Source organism: Mustela nigripes, chromosome 7 (genome assembly GCF_022355385.1).
Source record: "Mustela nigripes isolate SB6536 chromosome 7, MUSNIG.SB6536, whole genome shotgun sequence".
Lineage (NCBI taxonomy): Eukaryota > Metazoa > Chordata > Mammalia > Carnivora > Mustelidae > Mustela > Mustela nigripes.
The window spans coordinates 96,261,938-96,280,434 of record NC_081563.1 but is presented as its reverse complement, the minus strand read 5'-3'; the positions used below and the strand labels follow the sequence as shown (position 1 = coordinate 96,280,434).

Here is an 18,497-nt window from a genome sequence, read left to right as displayed (position 1 = left end):
GATGTTTTCAGTTACTGTTTCCAATCTCTTAGGTCAAGCCAATAACTTGTTATTTTAATTTGCAGTTATCTAAATATCTATTGATTTGAGTGCCATTTTACAGTCTTTGTTTGAAATAAAATAGTTGAATTTAAAATAATTTCCAATTTAGAAATTATCGAGATGGATGATTAAATGTATGTTTACAAAATAAATGGTCTTGGTTGGGAGGGTAGAGAGGAACAGCAGGTGTGGGAGGAACATTTCCAAAAGTATTTTCTTTTTTTTTTACTTGCTAGGTCACCAATTTATTATAAGAGGATGTAAGTCAGGAATAGTTGATGGGAGAGATACACAGGGTGAGGTGTGGGAAAGAGAGCAGAGCTTCTATGCCCTCTCCATGTGGGCCACTCTCGCCAAATTTCCATGCATTCACCAACCCAGAAGCTCCATATTTTCTCTAAATGTGTAGGCAGTATACCAAATTTGGATCTTGGCAGCTGGCATTTTCTTGAGGAATCTTAAAGCTTAATTACTTCCAGCATAGATATTTGGCAAGACGTTATGGTATTATTATCTATTACTGTAAAAGATAATCCTGTAGAATCAGATAATTTTATATATTCTATTATTGTAATAGAAAATAGTATATAAATCTATACTGAAACTGACATGTACAGAGGTAGCATATCTAAAAATGACCTGTTTTACTTTTTAGTAAGTTGACGTCTTTGCTAATCTACTCACTGATGCCCCACTTGGCTTTCGGGGTATATGTTGCTCAAGAAAATGTATAGACTGTGCCCAGCCCAGCGCTGGCTCCTAGTAAGCACATGGTAAACTGATGTTTTTGAGTTAGTTTCTCTCCTTCCTCCTTTCCATCCCAGGCCTTCCTTCCCTTCCTCCTTTGCCCTTGAAAACTTTAGAGTTATGGGCTACAAACTTCAAGGGGACAAGGCTGTCCTGGCCTGAAGTAAACCTTCCTGATTCTTGACCTTGAGGTCTTCTTCCTTCAGCCTCTGAGGGTGAAACGTCCTGCTTGCCCAGCCCACAGAAAATCTGCAAGTAGCAAGCCCCAAGAGGAATAAAGTCCTGATGGCAAAGAGATGACAGTGGGTACTTTGTAAGGAGGAAGAGGCATTTATAAAAGGACAATTTAGCATATAGTAGTGAATTCATGAGGGAATGGTAATGCTATGACAATTTTCGGTTTTGCTTGTTGGAAGGTAAAGGAATATGGCACATTTTAAGAAGCCCTCTGTTCAAAATGTTCACATTCAAGTTTTGATACTAGCAGGTGTAGAATTTCAGGTAGCCAGAAAATGCACTTATATAGATCACGTCCCTTCCTTAAGGGTGGAGGAAAAAAGATTTTTCAGAAGGTCAGATGAGCGAGGCCATGTATTCTCTTAGGCTGCTGCTTTTCTCTTATTTCCCCCACATTGATTTTTTGACATTTGTCTCATCAATAGTTACTTGCTCTGATAATTAACAGTGAAGAACACAGTTCTTAAAACACTAGACCAGAGAAAGGTTTGGGATGTAATTATCCTGCCCTGTTTACCTAGCAACATGTTCAGAACCAGGAAATTAACACTGTAATACCCAGTCCTGGTTCTTTGATGTACCCATGTGGAAAATTGTGCTGTAATCAGCCCCTCCACTTAGACAGTAACTATTATAGTTACTGTTCTATATTTTGCATAATATTTGAACTAAAGTGTAACTCCTTCTGGACATAACTTTATAATCTATAGTGGGCTTGATTAATACTCATCGGTGGGTTTGAGATGTTCTCAGACTGAGAGACTGTTGGAATAGTCTTTCTGGGGGAAAACCTACCCTTTTCAAATCTTTCATGGGGGTTGGGGGAGTCCTGGGAAGGACTCGCCAGGAAAGGGTTATGCTGTCAATCAGTGTTGTAAAATAACTAAAATGGACTGCTGTTTTTCTGCTGGCAATAAAGGTTAACCAGATTGTGTCAACATTATTGCTATGTAAAATAGATGAAAGACAATTGCGGGCTTTAAAATGTAAGATTATTGGTTTTTAAACATGAACTTTTCACCTTTTAAAGCAGTTGCTTTTTTGGATTTGCTTAAGTTGGACTTCTGAGCAATTTCATAGAAATAAACGTTCTGAGGCTTAAGTTATTAGAATCCTAAAGCATTAAAAATGGCGGGGGAGCGCAATTAGGAGCTTCACCGTTGCTCGTCTTGAGTCCCGGTAAGTGACCCAGCCAATAAAATCTGGTTAACAATCCAGCTGGAGTGACAGCTTGCCAAGACGGACTTTTGGATCAGATCCTGGTGGTATAAACGGCAGGGGCCTCTTACTGGCTTTGCACGTGCTTTGAAGTCATTTAGGGCTTGAAATCCTCCGTCATTTTAAAAAATCACGACATTTTCCAAGGAGGAGAAACTAAACGGTTCCAAAATCCATCTCCAAATTCTAAAATGGAATATGTGGTTGAGGAAAGATGGATTTGATTTTCTTAAAGAAGACCACTAGAGGTCACAAGAGATCTTGGAAAAAAACAGGTGCTTTGTTTTCCTTGTCTGAAAGAAAAAGACTGACTTTTTAGGATCTCCTATCTCAAGTTGAAACAGTGTTCATGGCAAAAGGTTGGTTTAACCCAAACACACTGCTTTCTTTAGGACTACCACTACATTAGATTCTCTGTGAATTTTTTTCCCCCCTTCATTCACTGATTTCTTATAGCACAGGCACACACACACTCTCGGACTTGAAGAAATACAGTATTTATGGCATTTCAAATAACATCAGAATCATGTTTTCAACAGTACATGTTTAAGACTAGCTAATGAAATGCAAATCCTCTCTGGATGTGGAAAATACCGTCAGACAGGAGAGGAGAGGCCGTGCCAATATTCTGACTGCAAAGGTGGCTGGGCGCGCCCCTGCTGCTGCTGTCGTTCCAGTCCTTAAGTGTGAACTTTCCATCTGTGAATTCGCAATGCTTTCTTTACTGGCAAGGAAACAATATGTATCCCCTGCCCTGTGGAGGGAAGCTAGCCTGTAGCTTTCCTCTAGGATTGTAATTATACAGAAGAGTGGTCAGTATGCTGACACTTTGAAACAATCTGAGGGTCTCCCTGTCACCAAGAGACCATGCCAGTCAGCTGGGAAAGTTCTGCAGGTTCCAGGCATCCTGGTGTTCCTTGAAAGCCCAGCTAACTGACATAGTGGAAATGATGAGAGCCTGTCCTCCCAGGAAGCAAGGGAGAGCCATTCCATTCCTGTCATCCTCCACCTTCCCTTCCGCTGGGTTTAGAGGACACCCACACCCCAAGGATGTGTCCTGGAGAGGCTGTTGATTTCCTCATGCTTTGGATTCTACTTCCATTTGCATCTGGCGCATTTGTCAGAGTCTGATAGACATTTAGGTACCTCAGCAATCAATCAGTCTTTATGGGATGGACCTTTTGTTTCCTCCAAACAAGGTAAAATGGAATATTCTATAACTGATTACAGTAATAAGCACATTGTTGACTCTTCCAAGCCACTTCCCAAGTGGAAGATATAGAATAATGTTGCTTTTCACCCAGAAAATGGTATCATTCCCATTGTATGTTATGTTGATGAATTATAACCTGACATAGGCATTAGCCCTGAAATACCGTGGGTCAAAAAGGTGCCGGACACGTGGCTGTGCTGTGCCAAACGAATTCACAGTCGCCACTCTCCTGTCCCAGAGGCAGGCAGTGCTCATCACCTCAAAGTGCTCGAATTGAAGCATTTTCCTGGATGAATTGTTTTTTGTAGCTGGGGTGTTTTGTTTCTGTGGGGCTGGACTTTGTCGTATGCCATTTGAGACTCTGCAAGGCTGATGTCATACTTTATCATTAACACTGGGGCTGATGCAAGATCATAAATTATCAATTACCCCAAGGAATGTATTTGGCAGAACAAGTTCCACTCTATCCATTTTAGGGAAGAGCTGAAGGGAGAGAGACTGTAGAATGCCACAGTTTGGATATTTTCTTCCTATTTTTCCCAGAAGAATGAGTACAGAGGCATGAATATGGATAACTGTTACAAGGCTGCAGAGGGCCCATGATTAGGTATACGGATGGCCTTGGGTCTCTTTGAGCCTTTATTTCGGACTTTTATATCCATTAAGTATTATTTTTACATCCATCGTATGTAGACCAAAGCCCATGGTACACAGTTGATTTTAGAGTTTTCTATATGATAGGTGTTTAAATTCACTTAAAAGGATTAGGATATTGAATTATTTTCCCATTATTTACAACAATTATCTCTATTAATATCAATGTGGAGTTTTGTTTTTGGCAAAGTGTTTGAAAATGGATTTATTGGCTATTCTCTTTTAGAATCTTTTTTTTTTCCCCCCCAAACAAGTATCATTCAGTGCTCTTTATAGAGAAAAGCCCTCCTCTGTTAAGGGGAAAAGCCCTCAGCACCCTTTTGGCAGTGTAATTGGGGAAGTGGGTTCTGAAATGCAGTGGGTGTTCGAGGTTCTTTGAGCAGAGGTCCTGAGTGCTGGGGCGGGGTGGGTTGGGGAGAGCCAGTTGGTGGGGTTTCTGGGTGGTGTGGTAATGTGAAGTCTCCCCAGAGCACATGCTGCTGAGGGCTTACTGCCTGCAGGGAGTCCCTTGTACCTTGTACCTTGGACCCTCCCTGTTGTCCTTGTCCCTACCTGTTTAGTAGAGGAGAAACAAAGGCTTAGCGCTGAAGTGCTGGGCAGGTTTCCTATCAGTATAGGGCTGTGGTTTCCCCTCAGGCCACACGTCGCTCACCTAGAAAACCGGACTTCACAATGGTACCCCACAGCACCGTCAGTGCCTGTCAGGTCCCCATATATCCTGGTGATGCGGAGGGCCCTGCCCATGTTGGCTGCTACAGTTGCTTCCGTGAGGCCTACAGGGGATGCGGATGTCAAAGGTCAACAAAGCCAGACTGGTTAAAGTGGTAAGGACAGATTTTAATCAGTAATAACTATTACAATAGGGAAACGTGTGCAGTGTCAACTGAACTCAACTTTGGTTTGTACACAAGTGATGGCCTTTTAAAGAGAAAATGAAGATATTGGGAGGGGGCTAGGAGAGTCTCAGTAGTCAGGGAATGAAAAATTATAAGACATAGGAAGTGTGCTCATTCCTCGTAAAAGCCATCTGAGTTTGCTAGCTGGAGCTCATTGAAGTTAGGCTCCTGCCCTCCCACAGAGACTGGGAGACAAGGGGCCCACCCTCAGGTGTGGGGTAGAACAAGTAGGAAGTTGTTCTGGCAGCCTTGCTTTCTCAGGAAAGCACTTCAAGTGGGGCTGGGGTCATTGTGGCATTGAGCTCAGAAAAGCGATGTGGGTGTTTGTTCAAGTCTTTATAGACCAAGGTTGAAGTCTAGTCAAGAAGTGGATTCAGAGTGTCTTGGTTAACCTTTGTTTTGGAGAAGAACAGGACTCTCCATCTCTGTCCCCAAAGAGCATATTTTTTGTTTGGAAACATGCCTTTCTTTGACATTAACACAAAAATGAACAATAGATATCCAGTTTTGACCCCGTCATTAGGTTCCTGGGAAAGGAGTCTGGGAAGATGAACCACAGGAGGGTGTGTGTGTGTGTGTGTTGGTGGGGGGTGGGGGGGCACTAAGCCTTGAAGGATGCTGGGATTTTGAATAACTGAGGGACTCACGGTGCTGGATTAGGGACAGAGACAGAAGGAGGAAAAATGTTGAGGTTCCCTTCTAGGGACTATGAGTAGATCAACTTGTGTTATTGTTGGTTCATAATGAAAGAGGCTTTAAAAATGAGACTAAGCGTTCTGGCTCATCTCAGAAACAGCAGGGGGTATCCAAAGTTTTTTAGTGAGGGAATGAGGTAAGGAAAGCAAAGGTTGTTTGGGTTTTTTTTCCAATCAAGAAGTAATATATTATCTTAATATTATTAAAGAAATTAAATTTATGGTTTAAGAACCTCTGGAAAAAAAGTCTCCAGGCCTTGATGCTTTCACTGCAGAATTTTACCAAACGTTTAAAGGGACACCTGGGTGGCCTTTAGCTCAGGTCATGATTCCAGGATCCTGGGACTGAGCCCCGCATCAGGCTCCTTGCTTGGTGGGGAGCCTGCTTCTCCCTCTCCTGCTCTCCCTGCTTGTGCCTGCTCTCTCTCTCTGTCAAATAAATTAAATCTTAAAAAAAAAAAAGAATTTTACCAAATGTTTAAAGAAATAATACCATTCTACATAATCAATAAAGTAGAGTTTTTGTTTTGTTTTGTTTTTTTATTAACATATGATATATTATTTGCTTCAGGGGTACAGATCTGTTCATCAGTCTTACACAATTCACAGAACTCTCTATAGCACATACCCTCCCCAATGTCCATAGCCCAGCCACCTTATCTCTCCTCTCGACCCCCCAGCAACCCTCAGTTTGTTTCCTGAGATTAAGAGTCTCTTGTGTTTTGTCTACCTCCCTGGTCCCATCTTGTTTCATTTTTCCCATCTCTACCCCCACGACCCCATGCCATGCCTCTCAAATTCCTCATATCAGAGAGATCCTATGATAATTGTCTTTCTTTGATTGAGTTATTTTGCTTAGCATAATACCCTCTAGTTCTGTCCTCATCATTGCAAATGGCAAGACTTCCTTTTCTGATGGTTGCACAGTATTCTATTGTGTATATATGCCACATCTTCTTTATCCATTCATCTGTTGATATCTAGGTTCTTTCCATAGTTTGGCTATTGTGGACATTACTGCTATGAACATTTGGGTGCACGTGCTCCTTCAGATCACTACGTTTGTATCTTTAGAGTAAATACCCAGTAATGCAATTGCTGGATATAGTATTCTTGACTGCATATTTTTCTCATTTAGTGCTCTGAATATATTATGCCAGTCTTTTCTGGCCTGCCAGGTCTCCGTGGATAAATCTGCTGCCAATATAATATTTCTACCATTGTATGTTACAGACCTCTTGTCCCAAGCTGCTTTCAGGATTTTCTCTTTGTCACTGAGACTTGTAAATTTTACTATTAGATGATGGGTTATGGACCTGTTTTTATTGATTTTGAGAGGAGTTCTCTGTGCCTCCTGGATTTTGATGCTTGTTCCCTTTGCCAAATTAGGGAAGTTCTCTGCGATAATTTGCTCCAATATACCTTCTGCCCCCCTCTCTCTTTCTCCTACTTCTTCTGGCATCCCAATTATTCTAATACTGTTTCATCTTATGGTATCACTTATCTCTCAATTCTCCCCTCGTAGTCCAGTAGTTGTTCATCTCTCTTTTTCTCAGCTTATTTATTCTCCACCATTTGGTCTTCTATATCACTAATTCTCTCTTCTGCCTCATATATCTTAGCAGTAAGAGCCTCCATTTTTTATTGCACCTCATTAATAGCTTTTTTAAAATTTCAACTTGGTTTGATTTTATTTCTCCAGAAAGGGATTTTATTTCTCTAGAAAGGGAGTCTCTTGTATCTTCCATGCTTTTCTGGAGCCCAGCTAGCCCCTTGATAATCATCATTCTGAACTCTAGTTCTGACACTTTACCAATGTCCGTATTGATTAGGTCCCTAGCCATTGGTACTGCCTCTTGTTTTTTGTTTTTTTGAGGTGAGTTTTTCCCTCTTTGTCATTTTATCCAGATAAGAATAGATGAATGAGAAAACAAAATACTAAAAGGGTAGCAATGACCCCCTCCCCAAAATATACACTAACCAAATCAGAAGAGACCTGAAACCAAGGGGAGAAAAAAGGAGAAAAAACACCACACACACACACACATTTGTGGACTCGTGAATAGAACAGAGCCACACACTTGATTTTGGGTGTATTTTGATCTGTTAGAAGAAACTGCCTCCCAAAATTTTAAAGAAAGAAAAATTTATATATATACAAAAATAAGGGTAAACATAATGAAGGGATGGAATATGACTGTAAAGATGAAAATTTTAAAAGATTATAAAAGAATTGATAAGTTGGTTGAAAAAAGGGGAAAAAAAAGAGGAAAGAATGTGATCAGGCTGGAGACTAGAACAAAGCCATGCGCTAGATTTAGGGTATATTTTGATCTGTGAGAAAAAACTGTATCCCAAAATTTTAAAGAAAGAAAAACCTATATGTATAAAAAGATAAGGTTAAATATAATGAAGGGATAGAATGTAACTATAACAATGAAAATATAAAAAGATTTTTTAAAAGGTATTGATAAGATAAAATAGTTTAAAAACATTAAAATAGAAAAAAATTTAAAAATAGAATAAGACAAAATAAAATTTTAAAAATTTAACTTTGAAAGACTAAAGAATCACACACACACACAAAAGCCATGAATTCTATGTGTTGCTTTCCCCTAGCTCTGGAGTTCTGCAGTTCTTATTGATTGGTGAACTTGATCTTGGCTGGGTGATCTTGCTGATCTTCTGGGGGAGGGGCCTGTTGCAGTGATTCTCAAATGTCTTTGCAGAGGCGGAATTGCACCACTGTTACTAGGGGCCAATTTAAGCTATCTGCTGGGGTTCGCTCTTGGAGCTTTTATTCCCTGAATGTTTTCCTTAGAGCTTTGAGGGACGAGAGTGAAAATGGCAGCATCCTAGTCTCCAGCCCATAGTTGCTGAGGGCTTGGGGACCCACTCCTCAGTGCACCCTCATAGAGATGCAATCAATCACTCCCTTCTCCCTGATCTCCGGCCACACTCTAAGCTCACCCGGCCTGTGACCGAATGTTTCTATATCTGGTGCACAGTCCCGTTTGGAGTTGCCAAACCCAGCAGATTCCTGCCATGTGCTCCCACACTGCTCCTTCTGGAGGAGGAAGGAGAGTCTCCCCAGATCTGCCATTTGTGGGCTCCCCGCTCAAAGAGCAATGGCTGGACTGTGCCTTGGATCATAGTAGGGATGGAATATGACTGTAAAGATAACTGTAATGACTGTAAGAATATGACTATAAAGGTAACCCTGAGCTGAGAGCCCCTCCTTGGCTCCATCTCTGCAGCTGGCTTCCACACTTTGATATCTGGCAGCTCTGCCGCCCTCAGATACCCCTGGGCTTTCTGTGAACCCTTAGGTCCTGAGATCACTGTGTCCCTGTGAGGGTTCCACCTCCCACTTAGCCTTTGGAGCAGTGTCCCTCAGTGGAGCAGACTTCTGAAAGTTCTGACTTTGTGCTCGCTGCTATACTGCTTTCTGGGAGCCGGCCCCTACCCCTATAATCTCTCTTCCCTTGTGTCACCTCGGATTCACTTCTCCACATATCCTACCTTCCAGAATGCAGTTGCTTTTCTGTTCCTAGAATTGCTGCTCTTCTCTTCAATCTTCTGTTCAGTTTGTAGAGGTTCAGAATGGTTTGATGATTATCTAGCTGAACTCCAGGGACCTGATGATATTTAGGTCTCCTTCTCCTCCGCCATTTTGCTCCTCCCTCAAGAAAGTAGAGTTTTAAACAGACTAGTGATATTGGACAGAATGAAAGAGTTTATATCCACAGTGGCCAGTGGGCAACCAGCACAATGAGTCAAGCATTTATGGTATGACTTCTCCCATTTCATGCATTGATTATAAATGTTCTTTGGTTGCTCTTTTGACCCTTCCTTCCTAAGTAGTAGTAATATTAATAAGAGTAGCACATCATGCATTATTATCTCACCATTTAATTTATTGTCTTTATGACAGATGAGAAAACTCTGGCACAGAGACGTTAAGTGATTTGCCCAAGGTCACAGTTATGAAATCCGGACATAGGCATTCTGGCTCTCAGTCCAGACTTTGGCCACTACACAGTATCATTTATTCTCCAATCTTTTCTTTTTCTTTTTTTTTTTTTTTTAAAGATTTTATTTATTTATTTGACAGACAGAGAACACAAGTAGACAGAGGCAGGCAGATAGAGAGGAAGGGAAACAGGCCCCCCGCTGAGCAGAGAGCCCAATGTGGGACTCGATCCCAGGAGCCTGAGATCACGACCCGAGCCGAAGGCAGCGGCTTAACCCACTGAGCCACCCAGGCGCCCCTCTCCAATCTTTTCAAAAGAGAACTGTGAGCCTTCAGTGCATTTATTGTGGATCTTTGGTGTACCCAGCCACAGGTGGCTGCTGGAAGCTCTCACAGAGATTGTATTTCCACAAATATAGATGGGCAGGTAGGCAAAGACTACTTTAAGAAATTAGTGGGGGGGGGCACCTGGGTGGCTCAGTGGTTTAAGCCTCTGCCTTTGGCTCAGGTTATGATCTCAGGGTCCTGGAATCAAGTCCCGCATTGGGCTCTGCTCAGCAGGGAGCCTGCTTCCTCCTCTCTCTCTCTCTCTGCCTGCCTCACTACCTACTTGTGATCTCTGTCTGTCAAATAAATAAATAAAATCTTTAAAAAAAAAAAAAGAAAAAAGAAATTAGTGTGGAGCTGAAATAGCTTGTGAAATGGCTTTGGTGTCAGATATAGTCCCATCCATCCTAAAGACACAGCTGGTGAGCCACCCGGGCTCAGATGGTTAAGCATCTGCCTTCAGCTCAGGTCATGATCTCTAGATCCTGGGATCAAGCCCCATATTGTGCTCCCTGCTCAGAAGGAAGCCTGCTTCTCCCTCTCCCTCTGCCCCTCCCCCATCCTTCTGTCTTTTTCCTTACTTATACTTTCTCTGTCTCTCTTAAGTAAATAAAATCTTAAAAAGAAAAAGAAGATCAAATAGGGTGATAAAGATGGCATGGTAAGGAAGTAAAGTAAGAAGAGATAGAAGTTAGTAGCCAGATCAAATATATTACAGGGAAACAAACAAACAAAAGGTAGAACTTTTTTTTTAAAGATTTTATTTATTTATTTGACAGAGATCACAAGTAGGCAGAGAGGCAGGCAGAGAGAGAGAGAGAGGAGGAGGAGGAAGCAGGCTCCCTGTGGAGCAAAGAGCCAGATGTGGGGCTCGATCCCAGGACTCTGGGATCATGACCTGAGCCGAAGGCAGAGGCTTTAACCCACTGAGCCACTCAGGCACCCCCAAAGTAGAACATTTTAATAAGAGAAGTACCAGGAATTAAGTATAAGAACATCCTAGACAGGTAAAATAGATATAACCAAGAGTGTACTAAATATAAATATAACTAAGAGTATACTAAAAAGAAGAAATGACTATTATTGGAGTTCCAAGGCCAGCATTACCACGCTACCATAAGCCTGGTTCTTGGTTCCCTCTCTCCTCCCACACTGGTTGTTCTGTATACTGGTATAGAATCCTGACAATGGAAATTTGACGTGAATGTCTCCAAGATGGTGAGCAGAACTTCATTATTTTTAACCAGCATTCCCCCTTTATGGGAAATGGAGAGATGTCTCAAGGAATAAAGGATAGACTTCTGTTCAAGATGGCCATGGAGTAAGACCCTGAACTTACCCCACTCCATGGACATCCCAAATCAATGGCTATATCAGAGCAGTTCCCTCCTGAAGAAGAACTGAGGACTGACTGAACAGCTTCTGAACAGCACAGCGAACAATAGAGGGACCATAAAGAGAATGGCACGAGAGACAGAGATACAGGAATGAAGGGAGCCCCCACCCTGGATGCTGTGAACTTAGGTCGGCAGAGATAGTATGAGGAACCATGAGCAGACTCATCTGCCCACAGAAAAAAAGCCTCAGTTTAAAAGGGCAACTAGAATATAAAGGAACCAGCCCCAGGACCCTGCCAAATGGCAGGGGAGCTGCTGGAACCTTCTCTGAGTCAGAAGAGCTGATGAGCATGATGGTTTCTGTTCCCCATCTACCTTGATAGGAATAAAGGGTACCATGGGCCAGAGCTGGGTAAATGCATAAATAAGGTTAAATATTCTTTATGCTGGTACTTCTCAGTCTTTAATACATAACTGTGTCACTCCAGAGGAACCGATAATAAGAAATTGTCTTTAGACAGTGGAGTTCTTTTTGGGGGAGGAAGGGGATGCTGAGGACAAGGTCATGGAAGTAGTGCTCCTTGAAACACAATTGGGACATGCTGTCCCCAGCTTTTTGTCCTGTCTCGTGACAAATACTGCCTTATATTCTATATCCAAATAAGTGAATGTGTTCCCTTTGCCTGGAATTTTCTACCCCCACGTCTCTTGACATAACTCTCTGCCCTTCTCTTCATGCAGGTCTCAGCTCAGATGTTCTTCCTCAGAGAGGTCTTCCCTGATCACTTGACCCTGTCACTCCAACCCAGAGCTCTTACCCCTATTTGAAATGTTTGAAGGGATTTCATAATGTCATTCTGTTTCTCCTATTTGAGGGCAACTTCATGTTGTGAGTGTGTTGCTGTGTCCCTGGCATTTAGAATGGGTTCCGGCACGTAATAGGTGCTCCACTGAAGGAAGGAAGACCCAACCTAATGAAGCCTTCGCATTAAACAGGGTAGAAGATCATGATGACCTCATGCCGATCTTTCTGCGCCATGACATGCTTCTTAAGGAAACTTACGGCGAGTACTTCCTGGCTGAACTGATAGAGGCCCAAGATGAAGAGAATCATGCCATCGTGTGTGAGGTTGGTGATTAATCTGCCTGGGCATGCACTTAGTGAGGGAAATGAAAGAAACAAGCAACATTTTTCCTGGTTTTTGCTCAGCTCCTCCAGAGCTGCCATCCCCTCCCTGTTTCCTGAAGCCCTTCCAGCTGGCTTGCCGGGGCCCCTTCATAGTGGCGACATCCTTCCCCATGTGACCTGGCTTTAGGTTTATAGGTTTTTGTGAGATGCTTCCAGAGACTAGGCTGCTGTGGACTCTGTGCCCTGCCCCTGAAGGTAGGGATGGAAGTTGGGGTGAAAGGAAGAGATTCTTGAGGGCACCTGGGGGAATTTCTGAGACCCCCCCAGGATCCCAGAGACCACAGACCAGCATTCTGCTGGCACATGGATTTTGTCTGACTTGGAAAATAATTCTTCTTTTGTTTTACCAAAATTTCACACTTACAGAAATCTTCTAGAGACAAACCATGAGACTTTTAATCTCAGGAAACAAACTGAGGGTTCATAGAGTAGAGGAGGTAAGAGAAATAGGTTGGCTGGGTGATGGACATTAGAGAGGGTATGTATTATGGTGAGCGCTGTGAATTGTGTAAGACTGATGAATCACAGACCTGTACCCCTGAAGCAAATAATACATTATATGTTAATAAAAAAAAAAAAAGAAAGACAAAAAAAAGAAAGAAAACTTCTAGGCACCAATTCTCAAAATGGTAACATTTGAACATATTTGCTTTATCTTTCATTCTCTTTGCTTGCTTTTTCTCTCTATATTTGTCTGTTTTTATATATAAACATATATATTTATATTACTTATGTTACCTGGTAACATAAATGTATGTACACTGTAATATATATATATATATATATATATTAGAACTATTATATATTTTTCTGAAACATTCAAGAATCATTGTGGGGCTCCTGGGTTGCTTAGTGGGTTGGGCCTCTGCCTTCGGCTCGGGTCATGATCCCAGAGTCCTGGGATTGAGTCCCACATCAGGCTCTCTGCTCGGCAGGGAGCCTGCTTCTTCCTCTCTCTCTCTCTCTGCCTACTTGTGATCTCTCTCTCTGTAAAATAAATAAATAAAATCGTTTTTTAAAAAAATAGAATGAGCTGTGGATGCTACGCCCCCTTCACCACTAAATACTTCAGTGTGTATTTCCTAAAAACAAGAATGTCCTCTGATGTAACTGTGGTACCGCGTTCAGGTGGAGCACCCCATTATTCTAACTACAGACCTTACTCCGATTGTATTCACAGTCCTTTTCAGCAGAAGTGATTCCTCATCATCTGCTGCACTCAGGTGCCCTGTGTCTTCAGTCCCCTGTAATCGGAACAACTCCCCAGTCTCTTTGTTTTTCAGGACAATGATAGTTTTGAAGAGCGCAGGTCTGTCATTTTGTGCAGTGTGTCTCAATTTGGAGTTGTCCCTCGTTTTCTCATGATTTGATTTAGGGTGTAGATGATTAAATTTCATTGTATGAGTGGCCAGTATTTCAAAATTAGGAGGGTGTATGTAACAACTGGAACATCTAGCTTCTCTGGAAAAATTGGAAGGCCTGCTGTTGGACCCCAGTGAGTTGGCCCTTTGGAGCAGCTGCCGCTGTAGACAGTGCAGGTAGGTACCCTCGAGCCCATCACCATTCCCTGTGTGCCTTGGGGGTTCGCAACCCTCCTGCCCCTGAAAGAGGGTCAGTTTATATCAGTGTGGCCTTTGCTAGCATTTTATATCAGTGTGGCCTTTGCTAGCATGGTAGTTGTGACCACTGTTTCAGAACATGCTTCACAAGGGTCCTAATTCCACAGCATCCATCCGGGAAGGCTTTACTGAGATGGGAGGTGGGGATGGCAGTAAAGAAAGATGGAACCCGCCCTCTCTGGTTTGACAGCTGTAGACCCTGGGGTCCACCTACACCCAAGGGAGGAGGGGAGAAGAGACCCAGGTGAGAGCTGGCAAGATAGCTAGCTTTAGTGTGTCTCAGCTCAAAGCAGCAAGCAGGCTGACCTGGCCCCAGAGGCAGCCACTGTGGGCAACTCTGCAACTCTTGAGATGGTCACTCATCCTTGCCCTGCCCCCAGAGCATTCACAGGGACACTCCTCCCTCACAGAATTTTAACTAGCTGTGGCTTCCTTCCCTGCCTCTGTCCCCACAAGATTTGATAATGAGGATTCGATCCCAGTTCTGATAGCTGAATATCAGTGTGCAGAGGTATCTTTAACCCTTTGTGTTGGTTGGAGTGTGCTGAAATAGGCCTTCCTGAAAAATACCGGGAAGGCATTCTACCTCATTCCCTACTCCGTCTGAAGCTTTGGGCATTCTTAAGGGTTGAAAATGCTGCACTAGGGATATTCACAGCATCTGCTCAGTGGTATGGAGAAATTGTCTGACTGGAAATAAGAAAAAATTGAGACTTGGTGCCTTAGGGTAATCAGGGAAATGTGTGGTGACTGTTCATCTTTAGGAAGGATAGGGCCATGACCCATGGCATCTGCTTTGTGTGTATATAAGAAATGCGAGGAAAAGATTTTAAAGAAATAAGTACTCAAACTTGAGCACATGTTGAAATGACTTCTTGGGGTGATTAGAACACAGATTCCTGGGACCCACCCTCCGTGTGATCTTGTAAGTCTGGGATAGGCCTGAGAATGTGCATTTTTCACTAGTTCTTGGGTGATATTGATGCTGCTGGTTCAGGAACCACATTTGTGCACTCAGTTTTAAAGGATTGACGCTCTCCTCCAAATGACTCACTGTTGACTTATATACAGGACTCTCACAAGGGCAGCCTTTTGTTGATGATTTTAGTAATCAAGAAAAGAAAGCAATTGAACTGTGAGTGAAGATGTTCTCTTTGCATCACATGAGAAATATAGAGGCAGCTTCTGTAAAGGCCTTTAAAAGAGGTTTATATAAGCTTGGACTGAAGATTGTTTTGACAGCAAAATCTTATTTTGAATGAATTTTTGTGTTGCCTTTTGCATATCATAATAATCAATAAACATGGATAGAACCCTTGGGTACCCAGCCCTATACGTGAATACTTCATAGAATCCCAAGGTTCAGGCAAAGATGACCACAAATTAGTTTGTTTTGGTTTTTCAAGTGGATATTTGACCTTTGCTTTGTGCCAGTTTATTGAAAAGTACTTAAAGGTGGAATTCAGCAGTTTTACTTCTAGGATGATCACTCAGGGATTCTTCATACACTGATTTCTCTATTTGAGAAAACTGTAAGAGCTATTCAAAGAATATTGCTTTTCTTGGGAAACTTGGAATCAAAAGTTCTTTTATTCTGATAACATGATCTGTTTGAGGCTTGGTTCTACATCAGTGGTTCCCAAGCTCAGTTTGTAGAACCACCTGGGAGACTTTTAGACTATCCCCATGCCAACAAACTTGTATCCAGAATGTATAATGAACTCATATAGTAATAAAGAGAAAAAGGATCTAAATGAAATGTGGACAAAGGATTTGAATAGACATTTCTCCAAAAAAGGTATACAAATAGCCAATAAGCTCATGAAATGATGCTCAACACCATTAGTCATCAGGAAAATACAAACCAACACCACAATGAGATACCACTTCACACTTGCTAGGATGGTTGTAATAAAAGAGAGGGACGATAACAAGTGTTGGTGAGGATGTGGAGAAAGTGGAAGGAACCTTCATAGACTGAAGGTGGGATTTTAATATGGCACAGCCACTTTAGAAAACAATCTGGCATTTTCTCAAAAAGTGGAACATAAAATTACCATTTAACCCAGCAGTTCCACTCCTAAATTAAAAATACAAGTCCACCAAAGGCATGTACACAAACATTCATAGCAGCATTATTCGTAATAGCCAAAAAGTGGAAACGACCCAAATGTCCATCTGTTGAATGAATAAACAAAAAGGTGGTATAGCCACACAATGGAATATTATTAGGAGATAAAAGGGAACGAAAGACTATGCATGCTACAACATGTTTGAACCTTGAAAACATTATGCCAGGTGAACGCATCCAGACTTCAAAGACCACGTATTGTATGATTCTATTTATATGAAAGCCTAGGAAGAACAAGTTCCTAGAAACAGAAAATAGATCAGTGGCTGGAGAAAGAGGTGGATGGGGAATAATTAATAAAGGGTATGGGGTTTTTATGGGGGGTCAGGGGACAAAAACTTTTTGGAATTAGTGGTTGAAGGTATCTATCTTTATGAGTATATTAAAGCTACTGAATTGTATACTCTTTAAAGGTTTATTTTTATGGTAGGTGAATTATATCTCAATTAAAAGTCCTGATGCTGGGATATACTTAGATCAAGTAGATCAGTTGTTCATGGTGAGACGTAATCAGCATTTCTAAAACACTCCTCATATGGTCCCAGTGTGCAGTCCAAGTGGTGAAACAGTTATCTACATGCTGGACAACAAAAATGTGAAGGACAGGATGACCTTAGAGAGATAAAGTCATTAGTTTCTTAAGGTGAGAACCGGCCCTAAATATTAGATTCTGAGATCCTATCCATAATATTTGTTTCTTCACCATTGAAAGGGTTTTATTTTTCATTTTTAGGTTTTTGCATTCTCCTTTAAGGACTTCCGTATGTTTTCATTTGACCTCTACCTTCAGGCTAATGAAAAAAGGAAAAGTCAAGGAATATTTGGGCCCAGCAGCAGCATTTTGAAGACTATGTCTTTACATGATGAGACAAAACTACTGAGAAGTAATGACTCATGCAGACCCCAGTCAGGCCTTTTAATGACCAAAAGGGACAGTCCAGTTTAGTCAGGCCTTTGTTTTTTTAGAGAAGGCTTTTATTTATTTGTCCCAGCTGTATTGAGATGTAATTGACATACATGATTATGTAAGTTTAAGGCGTACACCATGTTGATATGTTACATTTATATAATGTAAAATGATCACACTATAGCATTAGCTAGCACCTTCACTGCATCACATAATTACCAGTACCTTTTTGTGGTGAGAATGTTTAAGATTCATTCTTTTAGCAACTTTCAAATATCTAATTCGATATTGTTAACTAAAATCACCATGCTGTACATTAGATCCCCAGAACTTATTCATCTTACAACTGGTAGTATGTGCCCTTTGACAAACCCCCTCTACCCCTTTCACTCACCTCCCAATCCCTGGTATCTATAATTTTACTGTTTCTATGTGTTCTTTTTTAGATTCCACATATAAGTGATATCATATAGTATTTGCCCTTCTGTGACTTAAGCTTAGCATAATGCCATCACAGACCACCCATGTTGTTGCAAATAGCAAGATTTCCTTCTTTTCTCATGGCTGAATAATATTCCATTGTATGCATATCTTTTAATTCATTCATCTGTTGAAAGACACTTGTTTCCATATCTTTCCATATGTGAATAATGCTACCATGAAAATGGGAGAGCAAATGTCTGTTTGAATACAACTAAAAGTTGGATATACAACTAAAAGTAGTATTGCTAGGTTATATGGCAGTTCTATTTTTAATATTTTGGGAAACCTCCATACTGTTTTCCATACTGGCTGTAGCAAATTACATCCATATGAACAGTGCCTGAGGGTTACTTTTTTTTTTTTTTTTTTTTTTTTTAAGAATTAAGAATTGTATGCCCTACCAACTGAGTCAGCTGTGGGCCTCATGAGTGTTACTTTTTCTCCACCATCTTGCCAATGCTTGTTATCTCTTGTCTTTGTAATGGTAACCATTCTAGTAGATATAAGGAAATATCTCATTGTGGCATTGATTTTCATCTCCTCATGATTAGTGAAATTGAGCATCTTTTAATGTACCTGTTGTACCTGTTATATGTATTCTTTGGGAAAAAAAAAAAGATCTATTCAGATTCTCTGTCCATTTTTAAATTGGATCTTTTTTTCCCTATTGAGTTGTAGGGAAGTTTATACATTTCGGTTATCAACCCCCTATCTAATATTTCAGCATCTGGTTTACAAATACTTTCTCTCACTGTGCAGATTGCCTTTTCATTGTGTTGATTTTTTCCTTTTGCTGTGCAGAAACTTTTTAGTTTGGTGTCATCTTACA

General features: G+C 41.3%; 1 protein-coding gene across 1 annotated transcript in view; it reads left to right on the top strand.

Annotated features, from left to right (window-relative positions):
• CFAP61 (cilia and flagella associated protein 61) overlaps positions 1-18,497 on the top strand; it is a 281,559-nt gene that overhangs the window by 25,014 nt on the left and 238,048 nt on the right. Inside the window, exon 7 of the mRNA XM_059406453.1 lies at positions 12,336-12,468. Coding sequence (XP_059262436.1) covers positions 12,336-12,468 — 133 coding nt within the window. The remainder of the gene's footprint in view (positions 1-12,335; positions 12,469-18,497) is intronic.